The following is a 27,233-nucleotide window of genomic DNA, read 5'->3' as shown; positions in this document are numbered from 1 at the left end:
TCAGTACCATGTTTGAAAACTGTTTTCCTCTTAAAGTTACTAAAATTGAACATAAGACTATAATAAAACCATGGATTACACAAGGAATAAAGATTTCCTGTAAGAAAAAAAGGAAAATGTATCTGTCGACCAAGAATAGCTTCAATGCTGATGATTTAGCTAAATACAAGGAATACTGTAAAATATTAAAAAAAGTAATTCAGACATCTAAACAAATGCACTACAAGAAGGAGATAGCAATGTCAGGGAACAAAATAAAAACAATTTGGGATATAGTGAAAGAGGAGACTGGTAGAACCAGAAAGGAACAGGAGCAAATAGCATTAAGGGTAGATGACACATTAGTAATCGATGGGTATAGTGTGGCAAATCTATTTAACAAGTACTTTATATCCATTACAGATAGAATGGGATTGTCATGATCAGTAAATAATGCCCTTGAATATCTGAAACTAGCCTTTACAAATAGACTCATATGTCACTCACTTCACAAAAAGAAATAGCTTCCATAATAAAATCTTTAAAAACGGAGCATTGTAGTGGTTACAATGAAATATCACCAAAGTTAATTAAGGCATGTTGTTGTCAGTTTAGTACAATTCTATGTTACTTGTGTAACCAGTTAACTATAACTGGGACATTTCTTGACTGGTTAAAATATGCAGATGTTAAGCCTCTATTCAAGAAAGGGGATAAAGAGGTGCCATCAAACTACAGACCGATTTCACTTTTTCTAGCAATCACAAAATTTTTAGAAAAAGTAATGTACAGGCAGCTTTTCAACCATCTGACCAAAAATAACATATTAACAAGAACACAGTTTGGATTTCTGAAGGGTTCTGATATCGAGAAGGCTATTTACGGCAACAGTGAAAATTTACTTAATTCATTAAATAACAGATTACAAGTAGCAGGTATTTTCTGTGATTTGTCAAAGGCATTTGATTGTGTGAACCATAACATGCTTTTAAATAAATTAGAATTCCATGGTGTCACGGGCAGTGCTCCAAAATGGTGTCCCACAAGGATCCATCTTAGGGCCATTGCTTTTTCTTGTGTACATTAATGATCTCTCATCAGTTACACTGCCAGAAGCAGAGTTTGTTTTGTTTGCAGATGACACAAGTATTGCAATAAATAGTATGTTGAGTGTAGTCCTATAAAGATCTGCAAATGATATTTTCAGGGATATTAATAAATGGTTTAAAGCCAACTCACTGACATTAAACTTTGAAAAGACTCACTATATGCAATTCAGAACCTGTAAGAGGTTTCCACCCAGCATATGCATAAAGTATGAAGAAAAGGAAATAGAACAGGTTGACAGTCTTAAATTCCTGGGATTACAACTTGATAATAAATTCAGTTGGGAGGAGAGCACTACAGAACCGCAGGAACACCTTAACAAATCTGTATTTGCAATTCGAGTGTTACCAGACATAGACAACATAAAAATGAAAAAGCTTGCATTCTTTGCCTACTTTCATTTCCTAATGTCATATGGTATGATATTTTGGGGTAACTCTTCAAGTTTTCAGAGTCCAAAAGCGTGTAATACGTATTATTTATGGAGTAAATTCACGGCCGTCCTGTAGAAACCTCTTCAAAAAATTGCTCTGAGCACTATGGGACTTAACATCTGTGGTCATCAGTCCCCTAGAACTTAGAACTACTTAAACCTAAGGACATTACACAGATCCATACCCGAGGCAGGATTCGAACCTGCGACCATAGCAGTCTCGCGGTTCTGGACTGAGCGCCTGGAACTGCTAGACCACCGCGGCCGGCCGAAACCTCTTCAAAGAACTGGCTATACTCACTACTGTTTCTCAGTATATATACTCCTTAATGAAATTTGTCATAAATAATATATCTCTTTTTCCAACAAACAGCTCAGTTCATACATACAATACCAGGAATAAAAATGATCTGCACAAGGACTTAAAAGCACTTACTTTAGTTCAAAAAGGGGTCAACTACTCAAGAACACTAATGTTCACTAATTTACCAGCAAACAGAAAAAATTTAGTTACAAATAACGATTCATTTAAAAGGAGCCTGAAAGACTTACTAGTGGCGAACTCCTGCTACTCCATCACTGAATTTTTTTAAGAGAAACAAATGATGTATTGTATATACTCATACTATTAGTATTGCTATTATAGCTTTAAAAAATGATGTATCGTATCATCATCATCAGTTATCTGCTATATTACCAGTTCCTTTCCTTCTCCATTTTCTGCGATCCATTGCTTCCTTCTTAATGCTGTTGTATGTTGTACCGTCCATCATGTCATCCAGTATCTCGAATCTCTTCCTTCATTGCTTCCTTTTCCCTTCTACATAACCTTCTAAAACTGTTTTTATCAGTCCGTCATTCTTTCTTAATATATGTCCAATCCAATTTCTGTTTCTTCTCTTTATTACATCTAGTAACTGTATTTTCTCTCCCACTCTTCTCAGCACATCTTCATTTTTTACTTTGTCCATCCAACTTATTCTTTCCATCTCCCACCATGTCCAGATCTCAAAAGCCTCCAGCCTTTCTCTGTCTTCTTTCCTCATAGTCCATGTTTCAGCACCATATAGAAGAACACTCCATACAAGACATTTTATGAGTCTCTTTCTAAGTTCTCTGTCCAGACCGCTGCAGAAGATTCTCCTTTTCTTATAAAACACCTCTTTTGCTATTGCTATCCTTGTTTTAATTTCTGTGGTGCACTTCCAGTCGGTGTCTATCCTGCTTCCAAGATACTTAAAATTTTGCACCTGTTGTAGTGTTTCTCCATTCAGCATAATTTTTATTCCCTTATTTCCTCCTAGTGCCAATACTTTTGTTTTATTGGTGTTAATTTTCATTCCATATTTTTTTTCCATTAGTGGCAATGGTGTCCACCAAATCCTGTAATTCTTTTTCCCCTGTGGCTAGAAGGACCATGTCATCAGCAAATCTCAATCACACTACCCTACTTCCTCCAATTTCTACTCCTTTGACATCTAATGAGCATTGGTCAATCATATTTTCCAAGTAGAGGTTGAAAAGAGTAGGTGATAAACAGCATCCTTGTCTTACTCCTTTTCCTAGTGCAATCCAGTTTGTACTTTCTCCTCTCACTTTAACTGAAATTTTTTGATTAAGATATAATGAATTTATAAGTCTTCTGGTTTTCCACTCCTTTCTCTTTTCCCTCATTATAGTTGCCAGTTTGTCCCAAACCACATTATCAAATGCCTTTTCTAGATCGATGAAGCACATATAGAGGTCTCTTGCTTTTTTAATAGACCTTTCTCCCAACTGCTCCTTACCAAGATTCTCCTCCATTACTTTTTCAAGTCTTTTATTAATTATTCTTAGCATCACTTTGGCTGCATGTGAAATGAGGCTGATTGTCCTGTGTTCGCTGCATTTCTTGATTCCTTGTTTTTTCAGTAATGGAATCATTACTGATGTCAGAAAGTCCTCAGGCCAATCACCCCTGCCATATATTTTATTACATAACCTTAATATTTCTCTTATTCCATCATGGTTCAAGCATTTTAGTATTTCTCCTGGTATTGTATCTGTACCTACCGCTTTGCCATTTTTCATTGCAGCTATGGCAGACTTTACTTCTCCCATTATGACGGTCTGTCCTTTCTTGTCATCACTTACACTGTTGTGTGATTCAAGTTCCAGAGTCTCTGGTTTGCTATTTATGTCATATAGCTCTTTTATATATTCTTCCCATCTCTGGAGGACAACATCACGATCTTTGTACACTACCTCTTCGTCTTTACTTAAAATTTCCATAGTAACACTTCCTGCTCTGTTTTGTTCCCATTCTTTACTCTGTTCTATAGTAAGTCATATCTTCCCTTCCTGCCCAGTTCTTCAATTTCATCACATTCCTCTTTTAGCCATTTTTTCCTAGCCTGCTCTGTTTCTCTTCACAGTTCGTTATTTAACCTTCAGTACATCTTTCTTGTATTGTATATTCAGGAACAAAAATTAGTATCGCTATTTCAGCTTTTTTTTTAAAAAAAAATCCATGTTCCATATCCATGAGGATCTCCTCAGCATGGATCTATGGAATGAAACACTAATCTAATCTAATCTAATCTTTCCTAAAATACTCCCAATAAAGTTGACCGTCCACCTTCCCTACCACAGTTCTTACATGCTTGTGCCACCTTATATTGCTTTGTAACATTATGCCCATATAGTTAAGCAACTGGATTGTGTCAAGCAGGACACTAGTAATACTGTATCCAAAGATTACAGGTTTGCTCTTCCAACTCATCTGCATTAACTTACATTTCTAGCTATCATTCATCACACCAATTGTAAATTTTGTCTAAATCGGCTTCTATCTTCGTACAGTCACTCAACTTCGACAGCTTACCATGCACCACGGCATCAGCAGCGAACGACTACAACCCACACTGACAGCCAAATCATTTATGTACACAGAGAACAACAGCGGTCAACCACTCTTCCCTGGGGCACTCCTGATGATAACCTTGTCTCTGAAATCCATCAATGACAACATACTGGGTTCTATTATTTAAGAAGTCTTGGAGCCACTCGCATATCAGTGAACTAATTCCATATGCTTGTATCTTTTTTAACAGTCTGCAATGGGGAACCATGTCAAATGCTTTCCAGAAATCTAATAATATGGAATCTGCCTGTTGTCTTTCATCAGTAGTTCTCAATACATCATGAGAAAATGGCAAGCGAAGTTTTGCATGAGCCTTGATTTCTAAAATTATGCTGATTCATGCACATAAGCTTCCCATCCTCAAGAAATTTTATTACATTCAAATTGAAAATATGTTCAAGGATTTTGCAGCAAACAGAAGTTAGGGGTATTGGTCTGTAATTTTGTGGGTCTGTTCTGTTACCTTTCCTATATATAGGAATCAAGTGCACTTTTTTCCAGTCACTTGGGACTTTGTGCTGGACGAAAAATTCATGATAAATGCAAGCTAGGTAAGCAGCCAGTGCTGGAGAGCACTCTGTGTAAAATCAAACTGGGATTCCATCCTGACTTGGTGATTTATTTGCTTTCAAATCCTTTTCTTGTTTCTCTATGCCAGGTATGCTTATTACTTTGTCGTCGAAATGAGAGTCTATCCAATGGTCAAATGACGGTAAGTTTGTATGATTCTCCTGTGCAAACGATTCCTTGAATGTGAAATATAAAACTTCAGCTTTCGTATTGCTATCTTCAATTGCCACACTAGAATGATGAACAAGGGAGTGAACGAACACCTTAGACCCGCTTACCCATTTTATATATGACCAGAATTTTCTCAGGTTCTTTGCCAGATTTTTGCCAAGCTGTGATGGTGGCAGTAATTGTATGTTTTCTGCATATATCTTTTCACAAACATATGAATTTCTACTAACCTTTGTTTGTCATCATTTATGCATTCCCCTTTGAACTAACAGTGCAACAGCCACTGCTTCCTCGGCATCTGCCGAATTTTGTTATTAAACCATGGTGGGTCTTTTCCATCATTTATACACTTGGAACTAAGTGATGCCAATTCACTGTCTGAGTGAGATGTTAATAAGTGCTTATCTGCTCTATCTAGCAGAAACTGAATTTCATAATCATAGTCGTTGTAAAGGCATCATGATCGCTAATCCCCATTTCTATACTGACAGTGATGATAAGGTCCAGCCCATTTGAAGCTGAAAGGTCTAAGATATTTCCTTTGCATGTGGGATGCCAAGCTAGCTGCTCAAGACAATTTTCAGCAAACATGTTCTATAGTATTTTGCATAACTGCTGTCCGTCTGTACCCCTCACAAGTGTCAATAGGATGAAAATGGGAAAAAGTCAAATGAGACACTGAATAGAAACTTAGAATCAAGGTAAACCTTACTAGGAAGAAATGTAAAATCAGGGAATTTTTAGCACTGGTCTTACGGGTTTTTCACAGGGGCTATAAATTTATGGTTTAGAGTCACAAAAAACATGAAATTGGAGAAATTGGGCAGAGCTACAAATTAGGGACCACTATTCCAGTCAAGAAAGCAGCATTTACGGCTTACATGTGTAAGCCTGGAAAATGCTATTCCAACAGAATTCAGGTTTTCAGGTCAAAAGAGTGAAACAAATGGCATAAAACACAGAGCCGTTCAAATATTTTCACTTAAAAAAAAAGGTTTCAACTAACTTACCTGGCCAATATTGAGCTCTTGAGGAAATTGATTCAGTACAGGAGCATAACTATTGCGGTCTTCTTCTATGACAGACACTATGAGTGCAATAAGTTTGTGCCAGAAATCCAAACTATCCAGGCGAGGCCCATGATCCTCTTGGTCCCTTTTGGCTTCATTTGGGTCAACCTATGAAGTTAAGACATTTTTCATTACTGCTTAATTGCAAGCCATCATAATTATGCTGGCAGTTATCCCATCAGTGTGAAATAAAAAGATTTACTGGAGTCTTCATGGCAGTGAGATCATTAAAAGCAGAGCACTAGCCCAGGTAGGGAGAAGATTGGGTGTGGAATCAATCATTGGCTTCTTGAATGAATACTACTGGTAAGTGCTGGAAGTGGGTCAGAGAACAAACATAAAATCTAAATTGAGATGGCTCATTAAGTATTTGAATCTTGCTTTTTCAAATTGATTTGCAGTATTTCACCACTGTGCCTTTGGCTGCACCCTTAATCAAATATCAAATAAGATGGCTGCTGAGCATCTAAGATATGGATAAGCTAATTACAGTAAAAAAGGTGCACGGAAATCTTCTGCCTCTTTATAAATGACATTCCTTCACTATTCCCCTTCCACTGTCCTTCAATAACCTTCTAGAAACTTCTAATCTCACCTCTGCTTCCTTCTTAGATACCTTATCAATGAGACCAAGCTGACAATCACAAAAAGATTCACCATCACAAGACAGATCCCAACCTGAGCACTCTACTCACAGTTCCTCTCTGACACATTCATCTACAACTGCTCTAGTTCTCTAGTCAGACACTCTATATTTTGAAAAGTTGGGAAAAAATTATAATACTTAACAAAGTTTTATATCTGATTTCATAAATGTTTTCAATCTTTTCTGTTAAACTTACACAGTACACATTATCTAAAGCATGTTACTTTGTGAAGGTTGTGGACCATACTTACACATCATCATTTCTTTAAAAAGTATGTTGTTAATATATGTCAACAACAATTAACAAGCTGTTTTACATTTTTTTAAGGACGGGCAGGAAGAATCCACTTCTCCATTGGTAATATATGTTATGGAAAATAAATCAGTATTGCTAAAGTTGAAACACATATCGCGCTGCTCCTCATGTGAAATTGCAAGTTAAGTTTTAGTTTGTGTATATGAGCCTTATTTACAACCAAAAAGCAAGATAAGAATGAATGAATAAAGGAGTAAATTAGAAATGCTCAATTAATGTCACTGATATTATCAAAATACTTCAAGCACTTTTAAAATAATTTGATCTGTTTTTAGTAATTAAACATAGGTAGTTAAAATAAATAAACTAACACAACTATGTTTTTGTTTTACTTGTTTCCTTCATGGCCAATTTTTGTTTTAGACAATTACACCTTCATTTCCTTGATACTGACCTGGAATTCTCTGTTGTAAAGCTCATAACAGTTCTCAAAGAGGAACTGATATGTAGATCGAAGACATGCTTTTACACAGTCTTTCACAACTGTGCTTGCACGTGGAGGGCTAGAAAGTTCTTGGACTTTCATGCGAAAGAAAGTGATGCTGGTGAGCAGATCCACAGTGGACTTAAGATCCATAAGTTTTTCTTGGCTCGATGCTGGAAAGTTGTTGCGGTACATTGACAAATCTATCCGAAGTGAATTGTGCAATTGGTCCAGCAGCTTAACAAATTTCTCCTTCTAAAATCAGATAGAAAAGAATACAATGAGTACAGAAAACAGAGAGAAAAAGACATGAGTAATTACAAAAAGAAACAAAATGTCAGATAAACAATATGCTAATAGAATTATACTTGTTTCCTTCCATGAGTTATACATAATTGTCTCTCATTTTGAACCATTCTTGGCTGCACTGTCACATGACCATATGACTGAACAGTAAAAAGACAGACCACTGCAGAATTCCATATTACCCCCTCCCCTCCTACTGCAGCCGAGTGATCGTGCATGATGGCTGCACAGGCACCAACCAGCATCACCTGTGACATGCAATGTACGCATGCTATCACCCTTAGTTTGCTCTCACTCATCATGCTATTTACTATGCTACCCCATACATCATATCTGTTATGAACTTTGCCCTGTGAGATAATTAAATACACTGGTTCTGGAGGTGTTGTCTGATGTTTTTTATGTTGTGAGTTATACCATGACTGCTGATGATAATGGGCATTCTTCATGTTAGTTATGTAACCACAGACCCTCACCGACAGGCCACTGGGTGTGTCACGGTAGTTGTACAACAGAAATTTCTGCAACAGCAGTTAGAGGTCCAGAAATGTAAGGAAGCCTTGTTTTAAGTGTAGCTCTCCCAGCTATCGGCTACAAATTTGCCATGACTCCTTCCTCACTACAAGATGGCAGAACAGTGGGAAGCATATAAGAAGTGACCCCAGCAGCACTTTGCTGCATTCCAGATATCGGACTCACATGTGGTAAAATCACTTTTCCTGTCACAGATCTTGCCCAGAACATACCAGTTTTTGTGCAAATTGGCCCCTCTCACAGAACTGACACACCTGATCTATGACAAAATGTATGCTCCATTAACTACCTACTTTCACATCACTGCATCCCATGTGGAATTCCATTGGTGTCACAAACAGCCCAATGAGTCATAGAGCACATGGGAAGCTCACCCGCTGGGACTCAGTTGGAAATGCCATTTTTTGACTCCAGTACATAAGGAATCATATGCAGAGGTGTCGATTAAGCACGCGATCATTTGGGCACCTCTGGAAAAAAACGTGCATCAGAAAGCTCTACAATTTGAGGATTCTACTTTGGAGGACGTTTTAAAATGGGCTAAGTCCTTTGCAGTTTTCTAGGCAAGGGCTCGCTGATTAGAATTGTGGGGCGAGACAGGAGCTGTCACTTCAGACCCAGCAGAGAATCCAACTTAGCCAACACAGAAAATGTAGCAACAGTAGAGTGCAACCATTGCCACACTCCAGCTCCTTCCCAGAAAGAAAGGAAAATAGTCTCAGCCCCTGACACACCCTCGTTTCAGTCATGCCTAGACTGTTTCTGAATGCATATCAGAGAAGACTACTTCAACAAGTGGGCACAGAGTGAGACATGCCAGAAGGAAGTACAGCTTGCTTCTGGCTGCTGTGCTCTGAACAAAAAATACTCACCTTCACAGGACCTAATAGACATTAACATGGTTTTGTTGTAGTCTCAAGCCACAGTGGTGTCTCCTAAGAAACTGTTCATCATGCTTGCTTTGTGCTGGTATCTGTGCATCCTTGTTAAGCTTTCAAATGTATCTCTAGCTGTTAGTGCTGCTAACACATTCCACTCAATGATCACTCACAACTGTGGTGATATACAAAAATGAGATATGACACCTTACCTTCCATGTTGTTCACAGTACAGGTACAAAGAATCTATTTGGCCTTAATGTATTTTCTATTTTAGAATTGGTCACATATGCCTCGGTCCACCTGGTCTCAGAACAAGTACTTTTTTTGTGAATTGGAAACCCTCAGTAAGGATTACTCTGGCATTTTCTCTGTGGGAGGGGGGCGGGGGGTCTAGGAAAAGTGAAGAACTTTACAGCACACATTATATTAAAGAAGTCGGCATTCACTTGCTACTGCTGAGCATGATCCATGCCCCTTGCACTACTGGGTGCCATCGAGAATGAGCCTGATGGATTGACAGTCTTGAAGTCATTGAAACCATGTCTGCAAAGTGAGTTGGCAACACTTTTGATTAATTGAAAAATCTGTCAAGGAAACTGTGCCTGTGCTTTTCTCTACACTCACAAGAGGCCAGTATTTCAAGAAGGTCAATCTCTCTGAACCTTGCATAATACTACCCCTGGATGAGGAACCACGAAAAGTCCTGGTCATTAACATAAACACAAAGATATTACAGGCACAGAGAAACTGGTTGCACTTCCTTTCCCCACAAATTTAAAGGTGTTTCAGTCACTCATGGGGAAAATCAGGTATTGCAGAAAAATTATCCCAGATTTGGCATTGACTGTACACCTGCTCAACAAGAAAGAAGGGTATGTCTTTTGTATTGTCAGAGGCATGTGAACAGACATTCAAGACCCTGAAGAAGGCCCTCCCTATCAGCACTATTTCGCAAAAAATTTCAACTGGGAAAACAGCTAGATGCAGCAGCAGAAGCCTCTGAGTGGGGCCTGATATTTGCAAATCAAAAAAGAGGCCCTTGCTATCACCTTTGCAATGTATTCAAATACAGAACAATAATTTGCCTCTTTAGAGAGCTGTTGATCTCTCTCTTCAGTCCCATAACAAAGCTGACTGATAGTACTTCCCACTAGTTCTAGCACTGGTCACTCTTTCTTAGCTGATACAATTAAAAAATTCACTTCTGCAGTAGTACTCAACACACAAATGTGAATGCCCTAACCCATGTCCTGATGAGCCCCAACCTTGACTTCAACCAAGGCGAGATTTTGTGCTTCCCATTGGACAAAGAGGCTCAACAGGTGGATGATGCTTTTCCCATGATGGGTACCAATGCAGCTGCAGCTGAGGCCAAGGAGATCATTTAACAACAGGTATGGCGATATATACAACATGGATGGCCGGACTGTATTCCCACTTGAGATTCCAATCTATTGCAACATCACTTTCATTTCTAATACTGGCTAATCTTGGTGGGCAGAGTTATCCTAATAACAGTGGATCAACGTTCTCCCTGTGTTGTCCTGCTGGAACCTTTGTGCCCAAAAATATTATAGCTCTTGCACCAAGGTCACTGGGGTGTCTCACAAACTTTACTGCTCATCCATCACCATGTGAACTAGCCAGGAATAGACCATCACATCTAACACCTTATCAGCAAGTGGTACCAGCGTGAACAACAGCAAATGGCTCCCTGCTAAACATTCTCACTCTGGCCGATGCACCTACTCCTGCTGGAACAGATTCATGTCGACTTCGCATTCCCCTTCCTGGATACTACCTGGCTGATAGTCCTAAATGTGTACTCCAACTTTCTGTATGTGGTCAGCTGTCAGACAATGAGTGCAGAGGCTGCAGTCGCAGTGCTCAGCAGAATTTTCTGTACTGCAGGACTTCCTCTGGTGTTGGATATGGACTACAATTTTGTTCTCGGGTTTTCAGTGAGTTCTGTGCTGAAGTGGCATCAACACCTGTTGTCTCTGCCTTTCCATCCCCAATCAAATGGCGAGGCAAAATATTCAAGAAAGCTTTTAAAACACATATAAATGAATATGTGAATGACCCTTCTACTGATGGGTTGCTACATTTTTTTTTTTATTATTTCCTTCATATTGATGCCAATAGGGGAGAAGAACCTGCCAAAATCTTCCATGGCCATCAACTCTGCGTGCTCCTCCATCCTTCACTGCCAGTGCCTGTGATAATGTCTGCAGTGCTAACTCCATGCTTCCAGCCAGGCACGTGCGTATGGGTACAGGGCTTCAGATGCCAAGACAAGTCAACCAGTAGCACCAGGAGTGTCACATGTTCACTCTAACCATGGGGAACTGGATGGTGACACACCATGAAAATCATCTCTGCCTGCAACAGACAACACATCAGCCATCACTTACATTGTGGTGATACCACCGTTCGGTGCTATCTATCCTCCTGCTCTTCAGCTGCCCTGCATTCTGGTTCTGAGACCTGTTAGTTAGTTCCAGTGATTCTCTCATCTCCCTCTGTTTATAGGCTGCCCGAGATGGATCAGATCAAACTGCTGTACCAGCCCTGATTGCCCCACCCCCACGGCAGCAGCTCCCTTCTGTGCCAGAGCCCAGTGTGGACGTGGATATCTGTGACATGCCATCTATGTATGATATTGAAGCCTGTCATCAGTTTACTTTCGTTCATTGTGCTATTTACTATAGTGACTAGAATTGCACTCTACCTGTCTTGCCACATGCCTACAAAATACATTAAAGCTGCTGTGAGTTATTGTCCTGTGAGGTCACTAAATATTCTTCATCTGGAAGTGTCATGTTATGCTTTCTTCTGTTGTGAGTATCAGAACTTAAGTACTACCATTCATTTTAGAAATCTCATCTCACAATTCTTTCCGTAAACATTCTATAAACACTGGTTGAGTCCTTGTTTACAACTCTGCAAATTACTTCTTTCTTTTATAATCTTGAAGTAACAGGTCAACATTTTTTAAAAATCTGTCTATCCTGGTCATATGAACTATACACTAGTAATTTGTATCTACATTACTGAAGTGAGTTGGTTCTGAAAACAAATTGTCAATGGCAGTTGCAATATGTGCTTGTAACCTAGTTGGGAATCCAAAAGTGGTCATAAAAAAATCCAAGTGTCTTCAATCAATACTTACATCAGCAAATCAATTTTAGTGCCCACAAATAGTTATTTTTTGTTGTTGTTAAGTATACATAATCTTTCTCAACTACTTTTTGAATCTTAAGGGGGGTAGGTTGTGAAACGGACCAACTTGGAGCAGGAGAGGCACCACAGAACATTTTAATTAACACTGTCTATACTTTTACAAATAAATTCATAAAACTTTGTTATCATGACCAGGAAGGATTCACGATTCACACTCATAGCAGAGAAAGTTCAAACACATAACAAAACAAATTTCTTTTACATGTGAAATTTCATCATTTTTTCACTTGGTATTGGCTGCATTTGTTGCTGTAGGTACTCTTTTCTTCTTAAGTAAGAGAGATTCTTCGATGAATTTTGCACAGTATACAAACCATACATACAGGTGTATGGAACTCTAGAATTTCCCAAATCTGTTAAAAACTGTAATAAAACTTGAGATAATTAACTATAAAATTTGAGTTTTCTCTAAATACGAAGTTTAAAATGTAACAACCCATTCATTTTTCCATAGATTAAATAAATTCTAGAGTTTCATACACCTGTAAGTATGGTTTGTAAGCTGTGCAAAATTCATCAAAGAATCTCTCTTACATATGAAGAAAAGTGTACCTAAAGCAACAAATTCAGCCAACAGTATGTGAAAAAAAAAATGAAATTTCACATTTAAAAAATATTATTTTTTCATGTTTTTGAACTTCCACTGCTATGAGAGTGACTTCTGAATCCTTTATGGTCATGCTCACAAAGTTTTATGAATTTATTTGCAAAAGTATAGACAGTGCAAATTAAAATGTCCTGTGGTGCCTCTCCTCGAAGTCGGCCCATTTGACATACTACCCCCCTTAAAATATTTACTGCCTGTTGCCTGTATAACGTGTCATAACATCCTCTATTCTGGTACAGCATTCAAAGTGCTGTTTGAAACAGTATTCATTAATCTTTAAGTCTAACATTAGTTTGTATACAACACCATCTTCCTATTTGATTCATGCAATTTCCATTTTATGTTCAGATAAAGCTGCAACAATGTATACCTTAGCTCAAGAGCGAAATACATTAAACTTTTTATTTCTCCTGTCTCCATTACTTCAGTGTGCTCAAGCATTCACATTCAGCAGTGTCTTTTATTGTTAGTTCGGGCCTATTATTATTGTTATTATTATTATTATTATTATTATTATTATTATTATTATTATTGTTATTGTTATTGTTGTTGTAATCTGATAAAGTTGCGGAATATCTCAGTGTATCATTCACTACTCACTCCAAAGTTTGACGCTGCAAAGCGGTCACTTGCTGATACAGCAGAAGATGCTGTAGTATGTGCGTAATATGCATTAATGTTGGCAAGAAGAGTACTCATCACAGCAGGCACTCCAGGGCACAGGTACTTTGTTGATAAGCAATGAAAGTGCCTGAAATTTGACATTGTAAGTCATTATTCAAATAAGTCACACTGAATGTTGTATAGGCACACTGATATATCACATTTTACTGATATGACTGCATTAAAATTCAAAATAAATTACTGGCCAGCAGAAAATTTTTAAGTGACAAAGCACACATACATCCATAACAATGAACCTAAACAGTAAAATACACATGTTACTTCCTGACAGTAGAGAACCATCATAATAAATCACAACCTGTAAATGAATTATTCATTAAACTTTTAGATAACCGACATAATAAATCAAAACAGAGGGAATTTGTACTAAAACCTGTGAATGAATTATTAATTAAAATTTATTAAATCATACAAACTACACAATACAGCATGTTACTTTGGTCATGTTTTAGGTTATGAATGGTTTTTTAATAGCTGAGCTGTCTGATGCATAGGAAATGTATCCTACATATAATTTTAGACCTAATTTTATTCAATGTATTTTTAATTTAATTGGAAATGTGGGTGGTACTGTAGTGTAAATACACAGAGAGACTATAAGGGCACATGGCATGAGTCCTCACTTGCAAACAAGCTAGACATAAAGCTTGCAAGATAAAGAAATGAAGACTTTGTTGTTCACATCTCCTTATCTGTACTGTTATTCCTACTGGAATGACTTTACCTTCCCTGCTCCCACTCCAGCACTACATAGCCTTCTATTCCACCAACATACCACAGTCTTTTTCCTCCTCCTCAACTTACCTCCTTTTTCCTATCCCTCCCACACAATTTAACCTCCTGACTGCAACCAACTGCCCTACTCCCCATCATGTCCCTGAATGTTCTCACAAGCAGCAGTTTACCATCCCCCCCACTACCCATCTTTCTGTTATCTCCCCCCGCCACAGCCTCCTCCTTACCACCACCACAGAAGATTGCTTCTCCCATCATGTGCAGCTGCTCACAGTCGGGCCTCAGTGGCCAGAACGGGGGTCATGTGTGTGTGAGCTATGCTTGAGTGAATGTGTATGTGCTTAGAAGAAGGCTTTTGGCTGAAACCTGGCATGTTTAGCAGTCTCTTCATTGTGCTAGTCTCCAATTTATCTCCTCTACATGGTGAGTAGGAGTCTATCCTTTTTATAATACTAGGTATCAGATTCTTCATTTGAGTTTTCACAGTCTGTTTCAGCAAACAATGTTCTTAACTGGAATAACAAACTTTGTTATACTACCTGCAATACCTATAGCTATACCTATACAGTATCATAACAGTCAACTTACCATTCTCATACTGTGCAAAAAGAACAGTCTGTAGGAAAGCTAAAATTACAACCACATTTGAAACAGACAAACATAAAAAAACTAACACATTACAAAGCAGTTTAAATAACAGCAGCACTAAATCTAGTTTGAGAATGTTACCATTTTAAAAATTTCTTGAATATCCAGGAACATACTAGATGGAGTACCCATAATACACATCAATTCTTGTCAAACATGACAGATTAAGTAATTATTGAAATATGAAATATTTTAATTGTATTGTATATCAGAATTGTAAAACAGCCTGATTTGTAATATTATCAACATAAGAATTCTGTTCTGTTTGGATTTTTACACTGTTAATTAAATAAACAACATCTAAGAAGCCACAATCTGAGGAAAACTAACTTTGAAACATACATCTAAGGAGCAAGTTTCAAAAAAAAAAATAAATGCATGATATTTTCATAAATTAAGAGTCACTACTTGCATAAAGAATTTGTTAATGAAAATTATTAATGTTTGATCTGTTTTTATTGTTACTATTGTCTCTATTTATTGTTTGAACAAGAAGGTCAAAATGTAATCAACCATTTGAAACTGTAAGTAATTCCATTATTTTGATGTGAAATGACACATACTGTCTTGATACGATTATGGGCAGGTGTATTTGCAATGTCTATTAAAGTATAACACAGCAGTAGTAATGATCATTCATTCTGCTGTTACACTGTGTTCCAGTTAATCTACCAACAAAATAAAAGTATCACTGCCATTGGATTATGTGGCCAGCACTATTATTTCAAATGTAATAGAAACTATTATGCTAGTACTGTCCAGAACTGAAAATGATCCTGGGACACTCAACAATGCATGTTCAGTGCCTGTGAGACTGTCATGACAAAAAGTAAGTACATTATCCTCTGAAATCATTTTACTCTTCTCACAATTTACGTGTTTGTTGTGCTAATGTCATGAGATGCGTGATAGCAGCCACAGAGTCCAGCTGAGAATTGAGAGTGACTTCAACTGGTGGCTTGCCACAGGATTTTAATGTACAATAAATAGGTTTCATTTTCTGCTACAAAGGATTTAAAAATGCACTCATAATTCCAGCCTCCCATGCTTCAGACCAAAACTTCTTCAAAAACTTTCTCAAACTCATCAAATGTCAAACATTGGCATTTGAGTTGGTTAACCCAAAATAATGCTTCTTCCTCAAGAAATCTGTTTACAAACTTAATTTTTAAATCATTATCTATTTCAGGAAGTAAATTATCTTTGCAGTGTTGCTCCCAGGGGAAACTTTTCACAGGCATATTAGACAAGTTATTACACCCAACATTAAAGAATCATTTTGAGCAAGACCGTTTTTGTGATTGCTATACTTGTTTTTGCACATGAATAAAATTTGCATGTGAAGTGGCTACATTACTATTACATTGTTATCTTCCTCAGATACATCTTTCTTTATGCTCTCAATTTTATTATTCAAAGAATTAATATAATCAGTGTTTTGCTTCTTGACAGTTTAAATTTCACATCTGCACTTAGCTTCTGCAATAGAAACTTCATTCCTGCACCAGTGACTCCACTTCAATTACTTTCAGTTCTACACCTCCCAGTCTGGTGTTTGCATTGATAACTTGTCTCCTACTTTATGCATTCTTTTGCTCAACTTTTCTGCTTTATCACATATAGCTGTCACTTGGCCACTTATCTCATTTTTCACTTCATCAGTCTGAGGACTCAGTTATTTTTCATTTCCAAGAATGAGTTTGAAATCAACTTATCTAAACAACTAAATTATTATGAAATCTTGTCTTTTGACTTTAATTCCTTTTCTCTACACCTGAGACCTCATTGTCAATTTCCAAAATATCTTTTGAAAGCTTAGCATCCACTTGATCAATTTCTTTGGAAATTTTAACGTCTATTTTTAAGATTTTTTGAACTCTGTATTGAACCACTTTTCCAGTTTGCTTCGAAACCCTAGCAAAACATTGCTTGCACTATGATCTTGTCCTGCTTGTTCTAGACCATCCTGATCTAGTCCTCCTTGTCCTAGATCTGACTCATCAAATGCTTCCATGTTTACAGCTGTTTGAACTAGTCCTACCCCATTCTCCTCCGCTGATTCTTGCTCAATGTGTTCTACTGACTCTGGTAAATAGGCCAAATCAAAATATTTCAGTAACACCACTATCAGAAAACTGTAAAGTAAATGTATATAGTTGTCAGCAATATTCCCCACATTTCCACAAAACACAACAAAACACTGAAATGTAATGAACTGCATAAACATGTTTATCTTGTGTCACACATAAATCAGATGTTCAGAGCTTAGCCTTCTAGATATGTCAACCAATATTTTCAAAATTGCCACCCTTACCTGTAATCAAAGTTGTTAAAAGTGATGGAGAGTCCACCAGGTTCTAGTTTACACAAAAGATTATTTAAAAATCCTCTGCAACAGTCAACAGACCCTATTATTTACTGTACATTGATATCCTGCAATACAATACTCGTTGAAATATGACTCACAGTTCTCAGCTAGAATCCATGGTTGCTATCACACATTGTGTAATATTAGTGCAATGGACTCCTAATTTGTGAGAAGAGCTAGTGCTGGCATAATATGTTCTATTACATCTGAAATATAATTCCATTGGAGAGATACTTTTATTTCATTGGTAGATAACAGCTACAAAATGTAAGATGACATTGCAAGATCATCGTTCCTATTGTCTAGTACTTTAACAGACTTGGCAAATATGTCTCCTCATAATCATATCAAAATAATGTGTGTCATTCCATGTCAAGAGATTCCAAAATGTTGGAATTACTTCCAGTTTCAAATGTCTGATTATGTTTTGAGCTTCCTACTCAGATAATAAATAGAGAACAATAATTACAATAAAAACATATCAAACATTAAAGGCTTTCATGAACAAATTCTATATTTAAGAAGTGGCCATTATCTATGGAAATATCATGTTTTAGTTTCTGTAGTTAATACTACAGCACTTTGAACATAGTTGTTGTTTTGAAACTTGCTCGACAAATGTACATTTTAAAGTCAGTTTTCCTCAGAATGTGACTTTTTACATGTCATTTATTTAATTCACAGTGTAAAAATCAAAACAGAATTTTGATGTTAACAAGATTACATATGAAGTGTGTTCACCAATTCTGAATTATGACACAATTAAAACATTTCTTCATATGATCAAAACTCAGTCCAATGTGTCTGACAAGATTTGAAGAGTATTCACCATATTTCATCTCCTAAGTTTTCTGATGAGCTGTAAGTTCTTAAAAATGTAATTACTCTTTGCAATAAAGAAATTTGCAAGTTATGTATCTCATTAATTTGCATTTTGTTAATATCCTGTAATAACCAAGGTGGCTTTTTAGTTTCTTACAAACATTATGGTCATTAGGAAACTAGGCTGGGTACTATTGTTATTTAAATTGATTTGCAATATATTAGTGTTTGATATTTACATATTTCAAACATAGCTGTACTATTAATAACACTAATGATTTCATGTGGCTCAATGGCCTGGTGCAAGTCTTTCTACTGGATGCCACATTGGTGCTTTCCATGTCCCTAAGCTACCCAGTTAACAACCAGGAAGGGGCACCTACACTTCAGTGTGGAATGTGAGCCTTGTGTTGTTTCTGGCAACTCCTCATATCATGGAAATGCGAATTCTAGGTTAAAATGAAGACCAAAAAATTCATGATGCAACTGAGGCTCAAACCCAAGACCTCTCAGTTTCCAGGCACATTATTTATGAAGCAGAGTGTGAACCTCAAGCTATAACATAAGACTATAAAGTGACTGTGATGATATTGTATACGTAAAGGTATGACAGATAGTATACCAAAGTTCGTTGTTACAATTGAGAGCACTATTTGCTGAAACAGAGCACGGAAACTCCCTGTGAAGGATCCGAAATCTGGTAACATGATCAACATCCTGTCTAAAATGTTATAAGGTAACCAACCATACATGCCCCATTCGAATAACTTGAATTGTTTTCTTGTGCCTTGTTTCCCTTTATGGAGCAGAGTGTGAACCTCAAGCAGACAATGGACCTCACTGATGGTTGCACGAAACAGTTTAACACCGAAAGTAATCCAGAAAGGTTCCTGTAAACTGTAGCAATATATCAAGTGCTCTTTCAACTCCACAGATGTATAATTTGGAGTAGATGGAGTGGATGGCATTTTAGGGAATCTACTTTATTGGGTATGAACTGTACAGGATGGGCCTTGAGTGGGAGCAATATGAGGGCATGAGCAGGTTTGTGAACTGATAGGTCAATTTGTGGTAGAATTCTGGTGCAGTTAAAGAACACAATGTGTATTGGACAGACAACTAACGCATTTCAGCTTTAAAGATACAGTTTCGGATGAACAGATCCAATTACATACAGAAAGCTCTGAATTTTGTTGACGAGGTCACTGCACACATAAAGAATGCTAGTGGCTGATACATTAATCATTATCAAAATTTAAAGTACAGAAGGTTTTATCTTTTTTATGTAGGTATCCAACTGTTTCTTATTTTATCTTTTTCCCCATATGTTAAGAGTGCACGCCATTTTTATTATAATGACAACAGTATTACTAACATTTCTAAAAAAAAACTTGTTATACATTTGAGGTTTTGAAGAGATCTTAGCCTTAAACTGTTATTAAATCATGGAAGGCGATGTACACAAGCTACACATATGTGTTGTACAAGAACCAGATGTATACTAACGTCATAGCTTGATATATTGATTCAATGCCATATCTCATGGCAAATTCATCAACAATTTCTTCTGCTGCTTCATCAAAGTACACTTTCCAAGCATCATCTCCTTTTGCTGTTGGTAATTTGACCATTCCGCTGTTCTCTTCACATAGAGAATGGAACAAGTTTTCATGAAGACATGTATACTGTACATGATAAGGAGCGACCTGAAACAGAGTCAAGTAATTAAAAATCTGATGCTCCCAGTTGAGTACACATGGTAAAAGTTACAATGTTTTGTTTTATCTTTGACTTGAGCATAGCTGCTCAAAATTCTGACTTTTGCTGTTTTGCAATGTAATTTAAGGATTTAGCAACTGTTCATTCTGATGAAGACACCTCTAGTAGAACCGGTTGGCTGTTTAATCTTATACTGAAACTAATATACAGTTGCCAAACAACAGCCATGCTCAAAACCGCAAATAATTAATGTTATGTCCTGAATTGGATATATTAAAATATAACAGAAAATTAAATGAATTTTTGGCACAAACAAGGTGGATTAATTCAGTAACTATGAGCTTGTTAAAATATGGGAATTTATTTAACTAACAAAACAACAATATGTTTAATAATCTCAAAGAAAACATTTTGCTAAAACTGACACAGCACTACACTGAAAATATCATATAAAATTTCTGAAGCTTAAAAATAGTTTCCTGGATACAGAATAGAATGAAAAATCTTAAGATATGAGGGAGAATCAAATATAAACAACATTTTTGTTCCTGAGCATCAACAGCTGGTAGAACCAGACCAACACATCAAGTACTGTTGGGTGGGGCTGTTAGGAGTGAAAAGAGCCATCTGTTACATACTTCCAACAGCTTCAACAACTTCACAACTAAAGCTCATGGTGATGGAGCAACATCTACATCCCTCCAATGAACAACACATAATTATAAAATTTCTTGCTCATGAAGGAGCACAAGTAACAGCAGTTTTCCAGAGACTGACTGCACAGTTTGATCATCAAATATTATCAAGGGAATACGTTTGTGCAGCATAAAGTATTCAAGGAATGGTGGGAAGATGTGGAACCGGTAACATGATCACCATCCTTGGATTAGCATTCAGAGGAAAACATTTGTGCAGTTGGAGACATTCTTGAAGGTGATCGATGGGCAAGAGTGTTGGAAATTGCAGAGAAGTTAGGAATAACTTATGGGAGCTGTCAAGTTATCATCACAAATGACCTATATTTCCACAAAGTGTGTTTCAGATGGGTCAGTCATGACAGGAAATCAAAAGATGAAGTGTTTGGGGGTCTGTCAGAGGATTACAGTAAGGTTTGCAAAAGAAGGTGATGCACTTTTGAGTCAGACCATCGGCTGTAATGAAACATAGGTCCACCACTACTCTCCTGAATCTAAACAAGACAGTAAGGAGTGGTGGAGGAAAGGGGAGGGAGCCCTAGTGAAGGCAAGCCAAGAGTCGACTGTCACCTCGAAAGGTTCTTTCAACCATTTTTTTCGACCTGGGTGGGTCGAACAATGCATGGACAATGCACAATCAATGTTGTACACTACTGTGGGCTATTGAAGCAAGTGAGGGAGACATATAATTACAAAAGACGAGACCAACTGACCCACCAGGTCATCCTCCAAAGTGACAATGCCTGGACCCATACTGGAAAGGTATCCAAACTACAGGAAATGCTCTGGATTCAACTTGATCACCCACCTTACAGCCTGAACCTATCGCCATGAGGTTTCCCTTTGTTCGGGTAGCTTAAAGAAACTCTTTGTGGGCACTGGTATGAAGATGATGAGGGCATGGAGAGTTTTGTGTACAACTGGCTCCTAAAGCAACAAGCTTCATTATAGGACGCCGCAATGAAAAAATCTTCCTTCTTTCTGAAAAAAATGTATTTATAAACTGGGAAACTATGTGGAAAAAATAAACTGCAACTGCCTTGTGTCTTTGAATAAATGATTTTTTTTAAAAAAAAGTCCCATTTATATTTTATTCACCCTCATATATCTGAATAGTTGCAGCTGAATATTGCAACAAAATGCCAAGGCAAGGGTTACATACGGCAATACAGTGCAACCACATAGTTAAAAACACTGTAGTGCAGCAATGCGTGTGATGAAAATTGACAACAATGTCCTTGTGGACACAATGAAGTTGTTGTTGTTGTTGCGGTCTTCAGTCCTGAGACTGGTTTGATGCACCTCTCCATGCTATGCTATCCTGTGCGAGGTTCATCATCTCCCAGTAACTACTGAAAACTACATCCTTTTTAATCTACTTAGTGTTTTCATCTCTTGGTCTCCCTCTATGATTTTTCCCCTCCACACTGCCCTAGAATACTAAATTGGTGATCCCCTGATGCCTCATAACATGTCCTACAAACTGATCCCTTCTCCTAGTCAAGTTGTGCCACAAATTTCTCTTCTCCCCAATCCTATTCCATACCTCCTCATTAGTTATGTGGTGTACCCATCTAATCTTCAGCATTATTCGGTAGCACCACATTTCGAAAGCTTCTATTCCCTTGCCGGCCACGGTGGTCTCGCGGAAAAGGCACTCAGTCTGGAACCGCGTGACTGCTATGGTCGCAGGTTCGAATCCTGCCTCAGGCATGGATGTGTGTTAGTTCTAGAGGACTGATGACCTCAGATGTTAAGTCCCATAGTGCTCAGAGCCATTTTTTTCTATTCTCTTCTTGTCCAAACTACTTATTGTCCATGTATCACTTCCATACATGGCTGCACTCCATACAAATACTTTCAGAAATGACTTTTTGACACTTAAAACTATACTCGATGTTAACAAATTTCTCTTCTTCAGAAACGCTTTCCTTGCCATTGCCAGTCTACATTTTATATCCTCTCTACTTCAACCATTATCAGTTATTTTGCTCCCCAAATAGCAAAACTCCTTTACTACTTTAATTGTCTCATTTCCCAATCTAATTCCCTCAGCATCACCCGACGTAATTCGACTACATTCCATTATCCTCATTTTGCTTTTGTTGATGTTCATCTTATATCCTCCTTTCAAGACACTATCCATTCCATTCAACTGCTCTTCCAAGTCCTTTGCTGTCTCTGACATAATTACAATGTCATCGGCAAACCTCAAAGTTTTTATTTCTTCTCCATGGATTTTAAAACCTACTCCAAATTTTTCTTTTGTTTCCTTCACTGCTAGCTCAATATACAGATTGCTAACATCGGGTAGAGGCTACAACCCTGTCTCCCTCCCTTCTCAACCACTGGTTCCCTTTCGTGTCCCTCGACTCTTATAACTGCCATCTGGTTTCTGTACAAATTGTAAATAGGCTTTCACTCCCTGTATTTTACCCCTGACACCTTCAGAATTTGAAAGAGAGTATTCCAGTCAACATTGTCAAAAGCTTTATCTAAGTACACAAATGCTAGAAACGTAGGTTTGTCTTTCCTTAATCTAGCTTCTAAGATGAGTCATAGGGTCAGTATTGCCTCACGTGTTCCAACATTTCAACGGAATCCAAACTGATCTTCCACGAGGTCAGTTCCTACTACTTTTTCCATTCGTCAGTAAAGAATTTGCTTTAGTATTTTGCAGCTGTGACTTATTAAACTGATTGTTCTGTAATTTTCACATCTGTCAACACCTGCTTCCTTTGGGATTGGAATTATTCTATTCTTCTTGAAGTCTGAGGGTATTTCGCCTGTCTCATACATCTTGCTCACCAGATGGTAGAGTTTTGTCAGGACTGGCTCTCCCAAGGTTGTCAGTAGTTCTAATGGAATGTTGTCTACTCCCGGGGCCTTGTTTCGACTCAGGTCTTTCAGTGCTCTGTCAAACTCTTCATGCAGTATCATACCTTCCATTTCATCTTCATCTACATCCTCTTCCATTTCCATAATATTGTCCTCAATTACATCACCCTTGTATAGACGCTCTATATACTCCTTCCACCTTTCTGCTTTACATTCTTTGCTTCGTACTGGGTTTGCATCTGAGCTCTTGATATTCATACAAGTGGTTCTCTTTTCTCCAAAGGTCTCTTTAATTTTCCTGTAGGCACTATCTATCTTACCCCTGGTGAGACAAGCCACTACATCCTTACATTTGTCCTCTAGCCATCCCTGCTTAGACATTTTGCACTTCCTGTCGATCTCATTTTTGAGACGTTTGTATTCCTTTTTGCCTGTGTCATTTACTGTATTTTTATATTTTCTCCTTTCATCAATTAATTTCAATATTTCTTGTGTTACCCAAGAATTTCAAGCAGCCCTTGTCTTTTTACCTACTTTATCCTTTGCTGTCTTCCCTACCTCATCTCTCAAAGCTACCCATTCTTCTTCTACTGTATTTCTTTCCCCCATTCCTGTCAATTGTTCCCTTAAGCTCTCCTTGAAACTCTGTACAACCTCTGGTTCTTTCAGTTTATCCAGGTCCCATCTCCTTAAATTCCCACCTTTTTGCACTTTCTTCTGTTTTAACCTACAGTTCATAACCAGTAGATTGTGGTCAGAGTCCACATCGGCCCCTGGAAATGTCTTATAATTTAAAACCTGGTTCCTAAATCTCTGTCTTACCATTACATAATCTATCTGAAACCTGTCAGTCTCTCCAGGCTTCTTCCATGTATACAACCTTCTTTTATGATTCTTGAACCGTGTGTTAGCTATGATTAAATTGTGCACTGTGCAAAATTGTACCAGGCAGCTTCCTCTTTCATTTATTCCCCCCAATCCATATTCACCTACTACGTTTCCTTTTCTCCCTTTTCCTACTACCGAATTTCAGTCACCCATGACTATTAAATTTTTGTCTCCCTTCACTATCTGAATAATTTCTTTTATTTCATCATACATTTCTTCAATTTCTTCATCATCTGCAGAGCTAGTTGGCATATAAACTTGGAGTACTGTGGTAGGCGTGGCCACAATAATGCGTTCACTATGCTGTTGGTATTAGCTTACCAACACTCCTATTTTTTTAATTAATTATTAAACCTACTCCTGCATTACCCCTATTTGATTTTGTATTTATAACCCTGTATTCGCCTGACCAGTAAGTCTTGTTCCTCCTGCCACCGAACTTCACTAATTCCCACTACATCTAACTTTAACCTATGCATTTCCATTTTTAAATTTTCTGACCTACCTGCCCAATTAAGGGATCTGACATTCCACACTCTGATCCGCAAAATGCCAGTTTTCTTGCTCCTGATAACAATGTCCTCCTGAGTAAACCCCACCCAGAGATCCAAATGGTGGACTATTTTACCTCCAGAATATTTTACCCAAGAGAATGCCATCATCATTTAACCATACAGTAAGGCTGGATGCCCTCAGGAATAATTACGGCCGTAGTTTCCCCTTGCTTTCAGCCGTTTGCAGTACCAGCACAGCAAGGCCGTTTTGGTTAGCGTTACAGGCCAGATCAGTCAATCATCCATACTGTTGCCCCTGCAACTACTGAAAAGGCTGCTGCCCCTCTTCAGGAACCACACGTTTGTCTGGCCTCTCAACAGATACCCCTCCGTTGTGGTTGCACCTACGGTACGGCTATCTGTATCGCTGAGTCATAAGTCATAAGTAAACAAAAGAGATGTTTGAATTTGTATTTAAACATTTTGCATTCTAACACTTTGGATGACTTAAAGCGATTAAGTGTGCGTGTAAATTCCCACTTCTTTAACGATGCAACTTACTTGAGATTGCGAGCCAACTTTCCTAGCTGGTTAGCTTGCTGCTGCAACCTCCTTTTCTCTTCTTCTCGGAAGTATATTTGCTAGGAACAGGAATTTCTCAAGACTCTTTCTATTTGTAAATAAATAAGCAGACTTATGCAGTTTGTTTTGCTTCACTTAATGATGGATATTCACACATCAAAACTTTTACACATCTCATTCTTCGCATAAACAAACACTGTCAAGTAGGTCTCTTCATGTATCCAAAGGTTGGAAACGAAGTTCATTTACACACAAGAGAAAGGTGGCTCAAAAAACCAGGTCCATGATCATGCTGAATTTGAAAACATGTTGTAACCTTTCCATGTCCAAGATGAGCATCCATTTAACAGTATTTCATCTGTTCTTCCTTTTTTTTCACTACAATAATCAGTTATAAAACAGTATGGAATAACACAGAAGTTCCTTGAATCTACCATGTTCTTTCATTAAACTTCCATGGCATGCCCGGCAAACACTTTTCGGTGCCATTTGACTGCCGTGTCTACAGTCTTCTTACTACACACTTTGGACCTGCACGCACAAACAGGCGACTTGCAGTAGATAGACCTTCTCACATTTATAATTATAATATCATGTGTTGGAGACAGTCAAACTCCAAGTAGTTCTAGAATTTACACAGAAATTCTCAAAACACTTCATATCCCCCTCCTCAGATCGAACACGCGATATTTTATACATAATCATCATGTACATTAATATCACACCTAATAACAATTCACATTTTAACAGTATACATTGGGTGATACTTTGATATCAAGACCTTAGTATTCATTAGTGATCCAGTAAGTCTGACTAGTATTTAGGAAACGAGAGACTTTATTTTTATTTCCAATCATAAACTACAGGTGTCTGTGAGATTTGAGTAATCTATTTTCTGTTTTCATCTTAAACACTACCTTTCCTAAGTATGTATTACTTCTAATATTTTATGTACTTTGGAGGAACTCGGGCAACATGAAAACGTGAAAGTGTTCCTTTTGACACTTGCAAACTTACATAGTATGTAATAATGCTCATTGTACATAGAATTCAAACTTACCAGAATAATCCCTATAAAATGTGTGACTTCTGTCATGATACTGTCCTTTCCCCCAAAGATCAGTATCTATACCTTGCCTGTGGATTGACCATTCGAGTGCATTTCCCCTATCCATTCTAGTAGGTACGCCCCTTTCTACAACATCCCTATTTATTAGGCTACAGGTCATCCTATCCCCATGTAGGTACACCTGCCCTTTATATTCAGTAAATGCTGGGTACGCCCCCCGTTCTTCTTTCTGAATAGGCCTCATGGTTCATTACCCCCAGTATACATTCCTATGCATACCATAATTAAATATTTTCTGGTAAAGATAAAAAAATCTATTCTACACTTCTCATTTACTTCTTAATACTTTATCTAATCCCTGGAGTCCTACTCTACTTTTCAACTTCTACATGCTTAATAGATTCCATGTCTATATACTATTCAGTAGGTAATATATTTACATACACTATTCAAGTCCCACTATCCTACAACACCTCAATTTATCACAGTATTTGCTGCACCG

The 27,233-nt window shown here is 37.6% G+C and overlaps 1 protein-coding gene across 1 annotated transcript in view; it reads right to left on the bottom strand.

Annotated features, from left to right (window-relative positions):
- The window catches only part of LOC126305264 (protein unc-13 homolog C-like), a 1,060,877-nt gene that overhangs the window by 207,453 nt on the left and 826,191 nt on the right, over positions 1-27,233 (bottom strand). The window contains exons 17-20 of the mRNA XM_049992034.1: positions 19,953-20,152; positions 13,790-13,940; positions 7,589-7,873; positions 6,173-6,340 (exon numbers count right to left, since the gene is read on the bottom strand). Coding sequence (XP_049847991.1) covers positions 6,173-6,340; positions 7,589-7,873; positions 13,790-13,940; positions 19,953-20,152 — 804 coding nt within the window. The remainder of the gene's footprint in view (positions 1-6,172; positions 6,341-7,588; positions 7,874-13,789; positions 13,941-19,952; positions 20,153-27,233) is intronic.

This window comes from Schistocerca gregaria, unplaced genomic scaffold (genome assembly GCF_023897955.1).
Source record: "Schistocerca gregaria isolate iqSchGreg1 unplaced genomic scaffold, iqSchGreg1.2 ptg000304l, whole genome shotgun sequence".
Taxonomy (NCBI): domain Eukaryota; kingdom Metazoa; phylum Arthropoda; class Insecta; order Orthoptera; family Acrididae; genus Schistocerca; species Schistocerca gregaria.
This window is presented reverse-complemented; position numbering and strand designations above follow the sequence as displayed.